This window comes from Hetaerina americana, unplaced genomic scaffold (assembly GCF_022747635.1).
Source record: "Hetaerina americana unplaced genomic scaffold, ioHetAmer1.1.p SCAF_7, whole genome shotgun sequence".
NCBI lineage: Eukaryota > Metazoa > Arthropoda > Insecta > Odonata > Calopterygidae > Hetaerina > Hetaerina americana.
In genome coordinates this window covers 45233898-45250481 of record NW_027287316.1, presented here as the reverse complement: position 1 = coordinate 45250481, position 16584 = coordinate 45233898, and the positions used below count along the sequence as shown (strand labels likewise).

The following is a 16584-nucleotide window of genomic DNA, read 5'->3' as shown; positions in this document are numbered from 1 at the left end:
TGACAAATGCCTTAATTTGCTTGGAGATTATGTTGAGAAGTAGTTTAAAGTATCCTATTTCAAATAAAATTTTTTATGTTTGTTAATATTTACTTTTGTGTCTTTATTTCACGAACGGGTACTACTTTCCGGATGACCCTCGTAATTCATTTCAATTTACAGAAATAAAAGGCAATGTTATTTTAAACAGAATAATAAATGAAGTACTTCAACATCCCACTTAATAAACAACCTTGCAAAGTTACTGATCCTCTAAATAAGCTAATCTCCTTAATAACATCTGAAGTGGGTCTGAACAAATTTACAGAAATTATTTGGATAGAACTAAAGGTAAAGACATGGTGAAGATCATGAGTTTTCACAGAAGTGCAGATTTTGAGCCAGATAAGCTTGCTGACTGTGGCATAATCATTCAGTGTGCAATAATGCTATTTTAAAAAAGCACGCAATTACAAGATTCTTTACTGGGTCTACAGTTTTGTCATGTCATGCTTTTATGAATTAAATCAAAATATGTGCACTAACCACTGCATTTCCCAGCATAAGTGGAAGAGTCAGCACAGCAGCACCTTCTGGGATTTGGCCGAGACGTGCATATGGTGCATGAAAGGTAGCTTTGTCACTGGCATACACAACATCAAAAAATGGCAGCATTGTCACACCCAGACCAACAGCAGCACCATGAACTCCAGCCACAATAGGCTTATTAAACATAGCTAATACTCGAAGGAACTCCCTAGGAAGAAAAGGCCTAGTTAATTGAAAGATTCAAATAAAATGAATTGGAAGAATAGTATAAAAATAATTGCAATCGAGGTAACAGGGTATTGAATGAATAACTGAACAACACACTTCATTTATTTAATCACATTGCTCACTGAAAATAGCATATAAAAGTAAAATTTAAAAACGATATCTTTGGTTATGGCACATTAGGGGTTTCATGAAGCCGTAATGGGTTGAAAAATGTTTCTATTTCAATGCCATTCGCCATTTTTCACTTATACTACCACACTCACTTTAATGCCTCGGAGAGCTCTTGGGCAGCCTTCTTACGACGCTCTATATTGGTGTGAAGTAATGAATGAAGGTCCAATCCCTGACAAAACGTACTTCCAGTGGAGGTTACCAGTACTACACGACAAAATTCATCCCTACGCAGTTGTTGCAGTGCATCTCGGAATTCATGCAGCACCTGTAATAGAAACATTTCCTTGCATATTAAAAGAAGAAGAAATTAAAACAAATTTACTGGTCACAAAAATTGAGATGCTGAAACGAAAGGTGATACAATATCCAATGTCATTAAAAATTAGACAAACCTGAACATTGAGACTGTTCTTCATCTTGGTGGATCCTGGAGTCAATATGACCTGGACAAAATTTTCATAACGGCGAAGGCATATCTCCTTATAATTATATGTCCCTGCATTTTGACGACCACTTGAACGCTGTCGAAACGATTCTTTGGAATCTAATGGCCGGCCAATCTTATTATTTGCTCTCTTTTTATGTTTCTGAGCAACATTCTCCAGGCTTTTGATCACACTGTTGTAACCTATAACAAAAATAAAATATACTAAAATGTAGGAACAACGGCGTGACATTATATTTACACCAGGAAATACTTTTAAGTTGCATTTGAGACAGATCTTGACCAAATGCCTATTTATACTGAATTAATACTAGTTCTATGAAACATAAAATCAACTGAGTATTAGTAGCAGTAGTAGTTTTTAGAGGAGGTAACTGACAGCTGAGGTTATTTGCGCCGTTAGAGATGGACAGGAAAGGATGAAGGGTGGAGAGAAACCCGGCGTCGGCATTAGCCTACTCTTAACGAAAGGTGCCAAGGGGCCCAGAGCTTTACATCCCATTTGATGAACGGCGTACTCACTCAAAGTGCCCTCCACAAATCATTTCAAGTACGGATCAGGACACCACTGAAAAATATCTGCCCCCACCAGGATTCAAACCAGGGCCTTCTATGTGGGAAGCCAGTACGTTAGCAACCGCACCCTCCCAATCCTCCACAATACATTTGAAAAATTCAGTTACTTTTGGAGGATCGGGAGGTACACATTCACTGCAGTATTTTAACATAAACTTTCTTAAGAAGTGGTCAATACTATGCCAAATAAAATTGTTCCCTTTGGTCTATAACAATAATATCTACAAAGTGAAATTCAGAATATGTACGCTTCAAAATTCCAAAATACAGCTCCATTCCACCAAATACTTTTTTCAAGAATGATTATTTGAAAAAGCTTATTTTCTTCATGAGCTTAACAATTAAGTAAATTTTTAATATATATATCACAAATATGACAGCTGTTAGGCATGCCAAAATTAGTAAAAGGTGCACATTTCTGTACTACGGCAGACGGAGATTCCAAAACTATGGCCAAACATCCTTAATCCCAAATTTTACAATTCACTTTATAAGGCATATTCATATATAAGAAATTATACATTCTATTTTTTTAATGAATTAAATTGATTATAGACAGTTCAACTTTCCATCAAACTGACTAGAGCCATTTTCTAGAATAATATACCAATTACATTTTCGATATTCAACTTACGTTTATCTTAAAAAAAAAAAAAATGGAACAACTTGAATTGCAAGAGTTAATGTATGAAAGTCAGAAATGTTCATATAATTACATTTGTGAAGATAATGCTTTATAACTTTGATGTATTTTTGAAAAATACAAGCTTGAAATACCTCGGCTTTCTTAAAAGTTTTTAATTTAACCAAACCAAAAATTGTTAATAAAAATTGTGTTTTAAAATTTACAACTTTGTACTCTACGCACTTTCACATTATTGTTTCATTTGCATTTATTAGTCTGAGGAATTCCATATTTATCTTATGGCAAACAAATACATAGTTTCACTATGCAACAAATAAGTCAACGACTATCTAAAATTCATTGCTTTATCGGTATAAGGCAGTGACTTTCCCATTGTCATCTTGGAAACCTGATATAACTTGACACGAAGGCTAAAGTGGTAGTTGTAAGATTCTTTTGGTTCGGGAACCAAATTCATCTGTGATATTGTTCTGGGGGCTTTAATAAAAATGATAGAAAAGGAAGGTGTGCATATTCATAATTGAGAGCTAGTATATGTTCTTTTTATGGTAACCTACACGAAGAGTTACATCCCCAGACAATGTGAGGAAAGGAAATCCCCTTCTTATGCAGTGAACTCTCCCATTCCTTATAAGGTCCCTGAATGTGCATGTATCAGCAAAAAATTAGGCAGATTTCCAGCAAAGAATGGGTGACAGAGAGATGAAGCTCTTACTGTCACACAGAAGTTAAATCAATTCTATAAAAATGTACAGTACACTAGGCATTCATTCCAATTCAATCCAATCCAGAAAATGCAGAACTATTTGTGTTTTACGTCACCAAAAATATCACAGCTTGCTTTACAATATAGGGAACAAATACAGAGATTACCTGCTAAACATATGTTGCAAAACTTTACATACCACTAAAAGAAATAGTCATTCATACATTTGCTTTTTTGACATTTGTTGGTGTTCGAAGAAATACCCTATCAGTTTCAATGATTTTCACTATCATAATTTCCGATAGAAAAATAACAAAACAAATTTGAGAAATACAATAGCATAGCCAAATGTCAAATTTTATTATTCAGAAAATTAAAGGAAGATATCTATGTTAGTTAATTATTAAACATGGTGACAAAATCATGTCAAATTGTTTGGTCAAGCAGGAGAGTACTTTTTAAATCAAACCTTAGGCATTTACAGGCATTTCATTCCTAACTGCACAGGTTCATGGGTTCATTTGAAAAATTTGAAACTGCCGACAACGACAGATGATTTTAAGTTCCGAATATAATCAATAACTAGGAATAACAGGAAGTTAACGTATGGGACATCATTGAAATTCCCTGCTGCTCACAGAGATATCAATTAAATCAGTTTGGTTTATTCGTAATTAGTAGTTTAATTGTCTGCCATGCACTTTAGGAACAAAATGTAATTTTCACAACTCAATTGTTACGGCTTTTCTCGCTGTCTTTTCAAAGAGTATACCAAATTTCACAACATAAGAAATCAAAACATGACTTGACGTCTCTGATATTGATTTTTCGGACATATCCACATCTCTACATAGAATCGACATTTATTCACAATGCAACAATAATAATTAAAGATTAATCCAAAATAATTAAAGAAATGAACAAAGATGGAATATCTTTGCCAGCACTATTTAGCATATATCTAGAAGAGGCAATAAAAGATGCACGACAATTGGACTTCAAAGGAATCAAGGTAAATGAAAGAGATTAATATGCTCTGGCTCGTAGATGATGTTTCAGTAGTAGCAGAAATGCAAAGGGACCTAAAATGAAATCTGTACGCTCTGGAAAAAAGTACTTCCAGACTATAATATGAGCATTAACAATAAAAAAAATCCTAGCATGTGGAAGAGAAAAGCTGAAGACATCACAATTTGAGAGGTGAAACTACAGCAAGTGAAATTCTTCATCTATCTGGGCAGCAGTATAGTTTGGGATGGAAGAAGCTCAATCAACATGAAGCAAATAGAGCTGAAGCTAAAAAGGCATTCATGAAAAAGATATAACTACTATAATCAAACAACCTAGGATTGCAAACAAGGTAAAGGTTGGTGGAAACATTTGCATGGAGCATAGGATTCTACAGATGAGAAACATGGAAACATGGACCAACAAACAATAGAAGCTTTTGAAACATGATGCTGGAGAGAATGCTGAAGATTAAATGAGCATAAAAAGAGAGGAACATGGAAAAAAAATCTTAGCATTGAAATACTAAGTATTAATGTAAATTGACATACTGAGCATTTTCTTATAACAACTACTCAACATCCCTGTCATCAATTCTCTTCTCCTTGTAAAAGCCTCTTTGCCTAGTGCAATTCTTCTCCTTACGTCCCTACTACTTTGACCATGTTGGTCCAAAACACTTCTGAGATACGTAAACTGTTCCACCTGCTCTAGTTTTTGCCCTCCTATTTTACTGTTAAGCTTAGCCTTTCTCATTCCGGCAAATCACATAACCTTTGCTTTATTTATATTGATTGTCATCCCATATCTATCACACAGAATTTCCAGCTCACTCACCAATGCTTGCAACGCCTTGGCTGACTGACTAACTAGAGCTTAGTTATCAGCAAACATAAGTGATTTTATGAATTCCCTGCAGATTTACATTCCTAACACTAGTTCTTCCTATGCCTCTGTAATCATTTCCTCCACATAGACATTGAACAGCACCAGTGATACTGGACAACCCTGCCTTACACCTCTTCCTAACACTGCCCATCCGTACTCTCCATCCCCACTCGCACCCGAGAATTTGGTGCATATACTATAAAAAATACCTTACCCTTTATACAGAATATAATCATTGGGTACAGGAAATAAAAGAGCTTCTAATTCAGCCATAACTGTTTCATTCATAATTTCATTCATCACATCATTCAATTTCATAACTGTTTCATTCATCATAATTGTGTCATTCACTAAAAAATTTCAAAGGTAGTAATCGCAACATCATTTGCAACAATTACTTCGTAGATTAAGAATCAGTTTCAACTCTATTTCAAAATGGACTAACCCTATGGGAAAGAGTAAGAAAGAAGAAAGAATTTAATACATTTGCAGTTTTTCCTGATGGTGATGAGGTGGGGACTTTGGTTTATGTACGAGGAATGACTGTGGGGAGAAAGCAATTGAATTCTCCAGGAGACAGGGGTTAGTCATCACCAATACTTGGTTTAGGCATCAAAAAATCATCATAGATATGCATGGAAAATGCCAGGTGACTCGGAAAGGTATCAGTTAGATTATATTACGGTTAGGCACAGATTTAGGAACACCGTTATCAAATAGCAGTTTCTCAGGAACGGATGCAGACTCTGATCACTATTTTGTGCTCATGAAGTGTAGCATTTGATTAAAAAAGATAAGGCAGGTCCGACATGTTAGGAAATGGAATTTAGAGGCATAAACAGTAATGACGAGGAAGGAGTATCAGCAGGCTGTAGAGTAAAACACGGATGAGGGAAAAGAGTGAATAACTATTTAGGGAAAATGGAAATTCTTTCAGCAGTATGTAAAGTTTACTGCACGCCACTATTTAGATTTTGATGGTAAGATAGAAAGAGTATTATGAAGTGCTATGCTGCACGAAAGTGCTTACATGATTTCCCCACTGCTCAGTAAATGCACAGGTAAGAAAGATTCTTATGCCAAAACACAGTTCACTAAGCATGTTACTTTGATTTATTATGTGTGTTAAATCTTTCCTTATCTGAGGTAATTTTCCGATTGGATAGAATTGGAGCCTATATCAACAATGAATGTAAATATAAGATATATGATAAAGCTTTGAACTATTGCATTGCAATCTTGAGCAGTTAGAGAAAAACCAAAAAGATAAATTGTGCATAATCTTTTTCTTGGCAGCTAAAGCTATTTCATAAAATGTGTTCGTCCCTTTTTTTTCATAAAATTTTAATGTTTTGATAAATTTCAATTGTTTTAAACTCTGGCAAATTTAACTCTTCAAGCTTGAATACTAAGGAAAAAACAAAAATGATAAAATATTATCTTACCAAAACTAATTTTAAAGAGTTCTTGCAAAAATAGTAAAAACCTATTAAGTTCACTTTTTCATTTTTAATAATCTCAAAGAAAAATGTAATCCCTTATTTTATGTTTTAAAATTATTGCTACCACTACTATACAGGTACATCTTATTTTTATTATTACCTATAAAAATTGCACTGTAGCTATAATTACATTTCTTTGTTAATAATTATCTGTTCACTGCCTTTGGACTCCAACGTTAACATGGTGGAAGGGATTGTGTGTTCGGCTGACTTCTATAACTTTGCTGACAGGAGCAACAATAATTACTCAGGGTAGCTCGGCATTGCAAGATAGGTCTGAGGGAGGAAGACAAACAAAAGGTAGTCAGTAGTGCATCTATTTCTGTGGACAGACAGGTGACGAGAGGCAAGGATTCCATCTTCATCATCTCACGAAATCTTTGCAAAGTGAAATCGACAGCAGCAGCCCAGAAGAAGACTGCAAGAACTGTAAGAAAATGGACTTGGAATTTTAGGATGATGTTATGGTGAGGGAAATTAGAAGTATAATATGGGAAATGGAGAGAGAAAATATACAGTCTGTCCCTGAAGGAGTAGTACTTATTTTTTCCTGGATAGACAGATAAGCAGCAGTTTCTCTGGCTGGGTTTGAGACAGTCTCAGGAAAGACTGGAGGCTGGTGGCAATTAGCTACCAGTCTTTGCAAAGGGCAGATTGTTTGTTTGCAAAACCTCTATAACGTGACCTCATTATGCTCTGAGAGAGATTAATGACATCTCAAGGCAGCTTAGTATTAAGTAAGGATGAAGGCAAAGAACTGCACTAAGCAAAGATGCTTTCACAAAGAGGGGAGAATTGATGACAGGGACATTGAGTAATGATGTTAAGAAAAGGCATGTGAAAAACTTTGATATGGAGCATAGTTATTTTGGCATAGAAACATGGTCACTGGAGCAGAATGCTATAATTAGGTTGGAGGCTTTTGAAATGTGGGAGTGGAGAAGGAAGGAGAAGGTGAAATGGACCAAAAGGTAAATAAATGAGGAAGTGCCAGGTATGGTGGGCGAGGAGATGGGATTGTGGCGAGAAATCATTAGGAGGCAGTAAAAATGGATGAAGGGCATATTGATCAGCAAGGGGATCTTAAAGACTGTGATAGAGGGGAGAATGTTAGGCTAACGTAGAAGGGGCAGGAATAGGATAGAGGAATGTGACAGAGAGATCATTCAGAACTTAAGCCAATACTTTGATGAAAACTATTTAACCTTTGAATTGAGTTGAGCATATTACATGCCATTTAACATATCTAGGGGCCAAAGCCTATAACTCATTCATTAAAAAATGGCACTTCAAGAACTTCCCAAATGAGGAAAATCTTCCAACCCACGTTTGTAAATTGCTAAGTTTGTAACTTGTTAAGTCTGTAACTTTTTCTCCCAAGGAAGGAGAATCGCGGATCGCCTACGAAAATGTCTCCTTGTCCTAGTCCATACTCATAAATCAACTTCAGGGGGAGACTCACAACATCAAAGAATCCATCAGGTCAATTGTGCAAAGCCATCTTTTAAGTTTTCTCTAATGGAGACTTTTTATATTGTGATGATTTGTTCTTCCTGGAACTTTGAGCCCCATTATAGACCTTTGCAGATTGATTTTTTTAATGTTAGGACCATGCTATGATGATGGACATAGATCAAAGTATGAGCCTTAGCAACTCAATCCTTGCAACGCAAAAGTGACAGCAGCAACACAGAGGACACGGAAAAGTACCATTTTAATTAGAGTAGGATCTAGGAATGTTAGGACGATGTTGAGGACAGGAAAATTAGAAAATATCAAATCAGATATGGAGAGATGCAATTCACTGTACCAAAATGGCAAATGGAATTGAAGTATTAGAGAGTCATAATCATCATATTCTTCACACTTCTCTTTCAAATTTTGTTGTATTTTCAAAATATCGTGTATTCCATTGTTATAAATTAGAATGCAGTGAGTGCTTACTTCATTCTTAACTACAAAGCTGATGGAAAAGCCTAATTTACTTCCGATGAAATAAAATATAAATAACAAAAAGAAGTACATCCAGCTTTTACAGGTTTGCTTATCTTCCCACTGCATCACATAATTATCTTTGCTATCTTTTAGATGCACAGCTAATGCCAATGTTGAATTCAATTGTTGTATAACAATTACTTTGAATGCTTAAATAACACATTTTGTCTACTTTCAAAAATAGCCATGTTGAAATTAACCCACCAATGGTAATTTTTATGAAATCCAGCTCCCTAATAATGCAAATGCTTTGGAAAATTGTTGCAGTAACATTCCGAATCAATTTACTTATCACAATATTTATAAAATATTACACATACCAACTCTTTCATACACAGCAAAATTGTCCGCAAAATATAGAACCAGGTGTAGAAACATGCAATGTGGTAGTAAGGTTAGTAATTAAAGATTGGCTTGCCAAACACACAAGAGCTTCTCATCTTTCAAATCTTTTTTTGGTACAGATTTTTTCCCTTCTGACTCACAGAAAAAATTTCTCCTGCCAGGCTTGCATCACAGGAATTCTACAGGAGAAAATCTTTTCTCCTGTAGGATTCCTCCTATAGACAAGTTGAAGACTTAGACCCCTGAAGTTATAAATTTAGCATCAAAAATCATAGCTACACAATACCAGACAACTCTTCTTATTCTAGACAATTTTTACCAAAAGGAAATAGTCAGGGAATATTCATTCAACTGGCATATAATGAAATGACAAATTAAAACCATGAGGCTGTAACCTACAAATAACAGAATAATACATTTACAAGGAAACTACTTACTTGCAATTGGACTCAGAGGCAAGCCCACGATTCTATGTTCCTTCCCCATTATGTTCTTCAGAAATGGAGCCTTAGGATTTTTAATTTTTTTTAATTTAGGAACTACTTCAACCAAAACACCAGGTGAAGATGCTGATTGTCTAGGAGCCACACTAGGAGTAGGAGTTTTAGAACTTGTACTTGGTAACAGCGGCCTGGATGCAGGGATGCTGTTAGAAAATTCTAATCTCCTCTCCCCACAGTCACTAATAGCTGTGATAGACACATCTTTCCTTTCCTGCAGTTTCTTCACACATACTGCAAGCTCCCCTCCATTGATCAGCTCTAACCCTTTCACAGGTGTTGGCATTTGTGGTACATTTGAACTTGATTGCACCGCAGGTGCAGTATGCTTATTAGGAGATTGAGAGTCATTAATTGCATCGATTAAAGGCATTTCTTTAACTTCAGTTAAATCATCCAGAGGTTTAATACCACCAGGTGACTGACTTGGTGACTGAAGTTTCAACTCATAGGGTGAATCAAGCTTCAATGATTGTTCTGAGGGTGCTGGGCTCTTTTTAGTTTTAGTTGGAGTTGTTAATTTAGCAGAGACGTTTTTTGCATTTTCAATATTTAGACCCTTTTGAAAATTCTTTGACATCTCAGAGTTAAGTTTCAACCTCACCGCAGCACTCATCCTTGGTACTGCCACCACTTTTCTCGTATTTGAGCATCTTGAAACAAAACCGAGTCTGTTGCCATTCACATTACTTTTCACAGGAAATTCAGATAATGACTCTAGACTCACTGTAATCTGCCCTAATTCATTTTGATCATACAAGGCATAAGATATTTCTTTTGCCGAATTGCTACTCCCACTTCCTCTTTTATCCTTGCAGTTCAACCCTGCAGGGCTACTGCTACGACTGGAGAAGGAACTACTGGAGGAATGACGCCTAATGATACGAGATGCCTTAGCTGATACATTTAACAACATACTGGAGTCTATCTCTTCCTTGGGAGGGGACTTAGAAATGTCAATCATTTCCACTACTCCCTCAATTTTCTTTTCAATAGTTCCATCCTTCTTCTCCTCCTTCCCTTTCCTGTTGTCACTTCCTGCTTTTCTTTCCAGTTGACCAGAGTTCGATTCACACTTCTTTGAAAACAGCTGCCTTTTCTTCTCTTCAAGCTTTCTTTTCATATCCAAATCTTTCTTCCTCTTGAACAACGTCTTAGGTCTCAGCCTTGAAGGCAAGGCACTGTTCTGCATTACACTCTTCCTGGCAAGGCTGGCTTTGTAGAGGATCCTCTGCCGTGTGGTTCTCCTGCACTCATTTGATAAAGATCTTTCCATTTTCCTATTTACAATCAATCGTGGTCCATTAGGTTGGGTGGCCAAGAGCATATTAACAACTCCTTCATCATTGAACAACTTTTCCCACTCTCTTTTACATTTCTTCCCTGTTTTCCTCAGATCACTCCATGCAGGGTTGATGTACTTATTTTCCCCACTTTCCAATGAACCTGTTTGTAGCAGCATTGTTGCTGCTCCCTCGTCTTTTAGCAACTTCTCCACTTCTGTGGCATACCTCTTCCCAGGTTTCTTCTCTTTTGAACTTTGCTTTGGAGATACTTTGTCCCTGCTCACCTTGATTTCGTTCATTTCTAACTGGGGTTCTATTGCTTTGTGATCAACAGGGGTTTTTAAGGCACAACTTGGTTCTATTTTTACAGTGATAGGAGTAACTAAACCACAGTGACTGGGGGAAGTTTTGCACACTGTACTAACATCAACATTGTTACTTCTGACACACGTTCTCTTGGCAGATGATTCAACACTATTTGCTTCTGGGTTAGTTACTGGTGAATTACTACTGTTTCTAGCAGACCGACTATTATTTTGCACTGAGGTACTTGGTCTTCCTCTCTTCCGATTTTTCACTCCACTATTAGATGAAAGAGGTACTTCCTTGGAAGGTCCCTTTTTCACAGGAGCCAAGGCATCCTTATCACTTAGCCTGGCAGATCTCCTTTTGAAACCTATTTCTTTATTCAACTTTTTACAATGACCATTAGATAAATTTAATTTTAATATTTTTTTACCCCTGAACTTTGTTTTCTTCAAGAAATACTTGTTAGAGTCCCTAAGTTTATTTAGCACTTCATTTCTTTTATTATTACCTGTACCAATCGACACTGGAGGATGGACTGACTTTGCTTCAGAATCTTTTAACTTTACATTTCCACAATTATGTGTAGAGAGCAAAGTTATTCCTATATCACTGGAATTTTCACCACTAGTATTTACACCAAGTTTTTCATCACTACCCGAACAGTCTTTAGTTTCAAAATTGCTACAACTTTTCACATCAGAAAGGGTTGTCATACTTAAAGAAAGCTGCATATTGGTATCTGATTTCAACAAGTTTTTTCTTCTTACGGCAGATTCAGAATCTTTTATCATTGGGAGTTCTTTCAATTGTTTTAATGCTATTTCCTTCTCTGCTTCCTTATCAAGTTTTGAAGTTTTATGATGATTGATCCTCGGGGAAATTGAGGGCTTTTTGTGAGATAGTATAGGAACTTCAATTCCATTCGACTCCCCATGAATCACTTCCACTGATGGTTTCTCCTTAATTGGGTAGCACCCATGACCACTAACAAATTGACTCTGCTCACTGGTTTCCACTTGGATCTGAAATATATAGGCATTAAAAATTAAGCAAAATAATGTAATAGCTACGCAAAATTATTTCCAGAAATCTTATCTTTACTTTAATCGAATTAACATAAAATGTAAATACAGTATCATTAATACTGGGGCTAAAAATATTAACTATTCGATATCTGCCAAGAAAAACTAATTACATTTCATCAGGATTTGAATTTTATATCCCAAACAGGTACAAGTGATTAATGCGCCCGTACCCACCCATAATTCACCTTAGCTGGTAGACTATCCTAAATTATATTCATAATAGGCCATGTTTGCCAGCAGTTAAAAATATTGCCATATCTATCCTCAACTGTTGTGATTTCCAAGGAGATTTTAGCTAATGAAATCATTGCTTACTTTCAAACTATCATTTAAATCTATAAAATACACATGTCATTGCAATGTTCTGAATTGGGGCATATAAAAATAACTACAATCGAAATGGAGAGAAAGAAAAGTAGAAAAAGACATTTTTTAAATGTAGGTGTACCCTTATAGAAGAGTACAAATAAATAAGGTTGGCTTATTCAATGTCATTTAAGTAGTATAGAGTTATTATTATGAACAATGGAGTTATTGTGACTTCAAAAGTAAGGTTAATATTTTGAGCTGGGGAACTGGGCATCCTTGTGTTATTTATATAGAAATGCTTTTGTGAAATATCCTACTCGTGGCATGAATTAGACATAGGTATTAAAGAGTTGATCCTAGATTTCTCTAGCTGTCAGTGGAATAAAATATTTAATTCATAAGGCAGACATTGAGTAGTACACAAATATGTTCAAATTCTGGGATAGAGTTCATATCGACATCCTAAAAGTATGTGGATCATGATTTTCGTGGATAGCAGTTCAAACGGTGTTAACTTTTTATTATGAAGTGATTAAAATAGGAAGTTACCAAAAAAAATTGAGGTATCTCGCCACATTTCACCTACACATGAAATCAATTACAGCACAATTTTCATTAAAAGTATGGAAAAATATTCTTTCATAAAGGGATACAATCTAATAAATCTTTATAACACTTTTTCTTCAAATTGGATGCAAAAATTAAACAAACGATACCTTCCCTCCCCCACTATAAAAAGTGAAGCAAACTTATAGCATATTATCAACATTAGATCCTTTAAGGTAGGTTTTGGATAGAATATAGCAACATTTCCACATTTCTTAGCCTTGCATAGAAAGATGCCAACTTACTCCAAATGACCAAATTTATAAAAAATTTTTTTTTAGAAGGACACAACCTTAATACCCCTACATTTCTTAAAACTCACTGAACAAGACAAACCCCAAACTATATTGAACAGTTCTTCAATTCCAAACACATTCTAACTCCATTCCATTCAGTATACCTATCTTTATTCTCTTCTTTACTTGTTTTGCTAGCATTCTCCACTCTATCCTTGACTCTATATGTACAATTTTAAAGTTTTTTTTAATAAATACTTATTTGGTGTTAAAAACATTTCATAGATCAATACCATGTCATAAAGGAAGCGCAATTTGAATGTAGATTCGGAAATAGAATAGCTAGATTTTGAAAGGAGAAAGGCACAGTATAAAGTCACGAGTGATACTTGTCTTGTAGTTGTTTCTATTGCCAATTAAGGACTAAAATGATTAAGGGAAGCATTTGGATGCAGATGGGGATACCCTAAATTTGTCTCAAAATTGTTCCTCCTCTCCTGCACTATATCTCTCCAGTACATATCAAGAAAGGAAGTTTTTCTCTCTTAAGTTTTACTTAATTAATATTTCAAGTGGATTGTTTTATTTATTTAGCCTTAGTCCAAAAACAGCACTCTGGCCTTTACATCGGACTATTAACAAAGAATAACAATGGAGACGATTACAAACACCCAAGCCCTAGGTGGAAGAAACCCACCCAGGCGGGAATCGAACCCGCGACCCATGGATTGGCAGACAAGGATATTACCCCGCCGCCACAGAGGCCAGCGAAAATTGTTTTATTTTTATGATATTGAATCGTAACTAATTCATTGTTTCTTTAAACGATAAATAGGAAAAATGAAATCATAAATATCACAACTAACCCAACAATGTTTCTTTTGGTCGTTAAAATTATTCCCACATTAAAATATGTTTAACGTGATATCAAGAATAGGGATTTTGGATGGAAACTAAAAAACACTTAGGGTTTCTTATAGAGGTAAAATTTGATAGGACCATGATGTGAAAATGTTCTCGTTAACTTTTGAAAAGTAAGGAAACCATAAAAGATGCATAAAGGATGGATCAACATATCAAACCCTTTAGCATTGATTGAACATGTAATTCAATGATTACCTCAAACTGGCGAGATTGGCCACTCAAGGTAGTTTGAATCACTGCCTACTGTTTAAGAGCTTGTAATAGTTGTATGTAATGTATTATAATTCCTATAATATGTATAATAAATTTTCCAACTTGGTGATTTTAATTTTTGCAGGATTTTAAAAAACATACCTTGGAGTAACAGCACAGTGAAAAAAATTACACACCCACTGATTAGAGAAGGGAGTACAAAAACATAGAGCTATGAAAGAGTAACAGCACTCTTTCATATCTCTATTGACTTGACTTCCGTAAGAGTATGCCAGGTCACCCAAAACAAGAGTGAATAGGACAAATAAAGAGCATTCTTTAAGACTAAATAAGAAGTACCAGACATTTAGATAAAACCCTTTCATATATCAAAGGGTATCACTACATTATCCATACACACAAAGAGCCAACGCAAACACCAGGTTTCTCTTCATTTTTCTCCCTCCCCAGAACATCCCACCCTACCCAATTACTCAGCTATTCCCAATAGTGACGATAACCTTAGCTTTCAGTTCCCTTCTCTAATGACTTAAATTAATTGAGATCTATACATAGGGCCACAACGTAAAAATGTATTCATCATATACAATTACAAATTAGTATTACATTAGCCACTGCAAATTATAAAGAGTCAGCGCCGTGACTCTACTTAAAATTATTAATTACCACTAACAACATTTGCATCATTACCTGAGGCCATAATACTCCATTATTCCCGGCAACTTCAGTAGCAGGCTTCTCCTCCGCATCTGCCTGAGAAGATAACTGATTTGCCAACTTCTGTGACAAACTTTTGGCGAAAGTAGTATCGCGACTCCCTCCAAAATGTAATGATCTGCTGCGTATATTGTCAACAAGGACTACCCTTGGATGGCTTGAATTCCTCTTGATTTGACGCTTCAAAATTTCTTCTGCAATTTCATCCTGAGTCACAATTTGACTTGTGAGATTTCGGTAAGGTACTCTCATTCCAGGGCGTGGTTTTTGGGGACGGCGCCCAGGACCAGTTGAATCAATTGTTGGATTGTGTACAGTTCGACCCAACACATGTGGTGGTATAGTAAACGAAGGTGACACAGTAGTAGATATGCCATGAGTGGGTGAAACGTCTTCGTTTGGACGAGGCATTTTGCATGGCATTCAACCAAAATAAAGTAACTTATATGAGACTTCTTGGTTTCATTTTCATTCAACATACATCCGAAGTTGCTCGATGTCACCAGTGGATGGGAAACGATGTAAATTTTCGCTCCAAGAGGCCAGTGAACATAACGAAGGACAATTCACTACTTAAAAGTTCCGAGCTATTACTGCACCAATGATTAACATTTCCTGATAACCTATTTTCTTCCATTAAAGCTATTTATTTCACGTTAAACCGTATTCTGCCAATAAAATTGAGCGCCTGAGACCCCTTCTTCCTGAAATAAGAGCAGCGATTGTGTAATGTACCGAAAAAATAGTAGAAGTCCAAGAAATAATGAACGCATTAATGAAACACAGAAAAATTAATAACAACAGTGCCAATGGTAGGGGATCTTGGAATATTTAAAAACATGTGATCGGCCTTCGACTTTAGTATGCCGTAACCTTTGAACCATAAGATTTTTTCATACTCCATTTCAGACTTCTCATTTGGGTACTATGAATACACTTGCGAAAGTATGTAAATATTGACCCGCGATCGTAATAAAAATCCTGTGCGACGCTTTAAAAATGTACCCAACACTCACTATGAAGCTACTGTGATGGAAAAATAACAGTGACATGCATTCCTCTGCTAACTACAGTTTCTAAATACAAATGAAAGCAAAATTGTTATACATCATTCTTCGATTAGCGTTACGCTTAGGCCCCGTAAAATGCAATTCAATCGAGTGCAAAGACTCGGATACGGGAAAGGGGTTGATTAATCTCAGCAACGTTCACTTCGAATTACGAAATAGGCAGGGATAATCCAAATTTTAAACTAATACGATACGTTAAACACGATGGCTGACGTCAATTAATTATGAAAATCCCTGAAAAGCACTAGATCTAACGTTGCAATTTTGTAAACACAACGCAATTATGGA

At 35.8% G+C, this 16584-nt stretch overlaps 1 protein-coding gene across 3 annotated transcripts in view; it reads right to left on the bottom strand.

Annotated features, from left to right (window-relative positions):
* LOC139696359 (uncharacterized) overlaps positions 1-16584 on the bottom strand; it is a 34971-nt gene that overhangs the window by 17401 nt on the left and 986 nt on the right. For 2 of the 3 annotated variants that reach the window (XM_071595091.1, XM_071595092.1), the window contains exons 2-6: positions 15200-15930; positions 9479-12158; positions 1323-1558; positions 1020-1195; positions 526-736 (exon numbers count right to left, since the gene is read on the bottom strand). In XM_071595091.1, coding sequence (XP_071451192.1) covers positions 526-736; positions 1020-1195; positions 1323-1558; positions 9479-12158; positions 15200-15649 — 3753 coding nt within the window. In that variant the 5' untranslated portion in view covers positions 15650-15930. Of the gene's footprint in view, positions 1-525; positions 737-1019; positions 1196-1322; positions 1559-9478; positions 12159-15199; positions 15931-16333; positions 16425-16584 lie in introns of those variants that run through there. The other variant, XM_071595095.1, reaches the window with a different exon arrangement.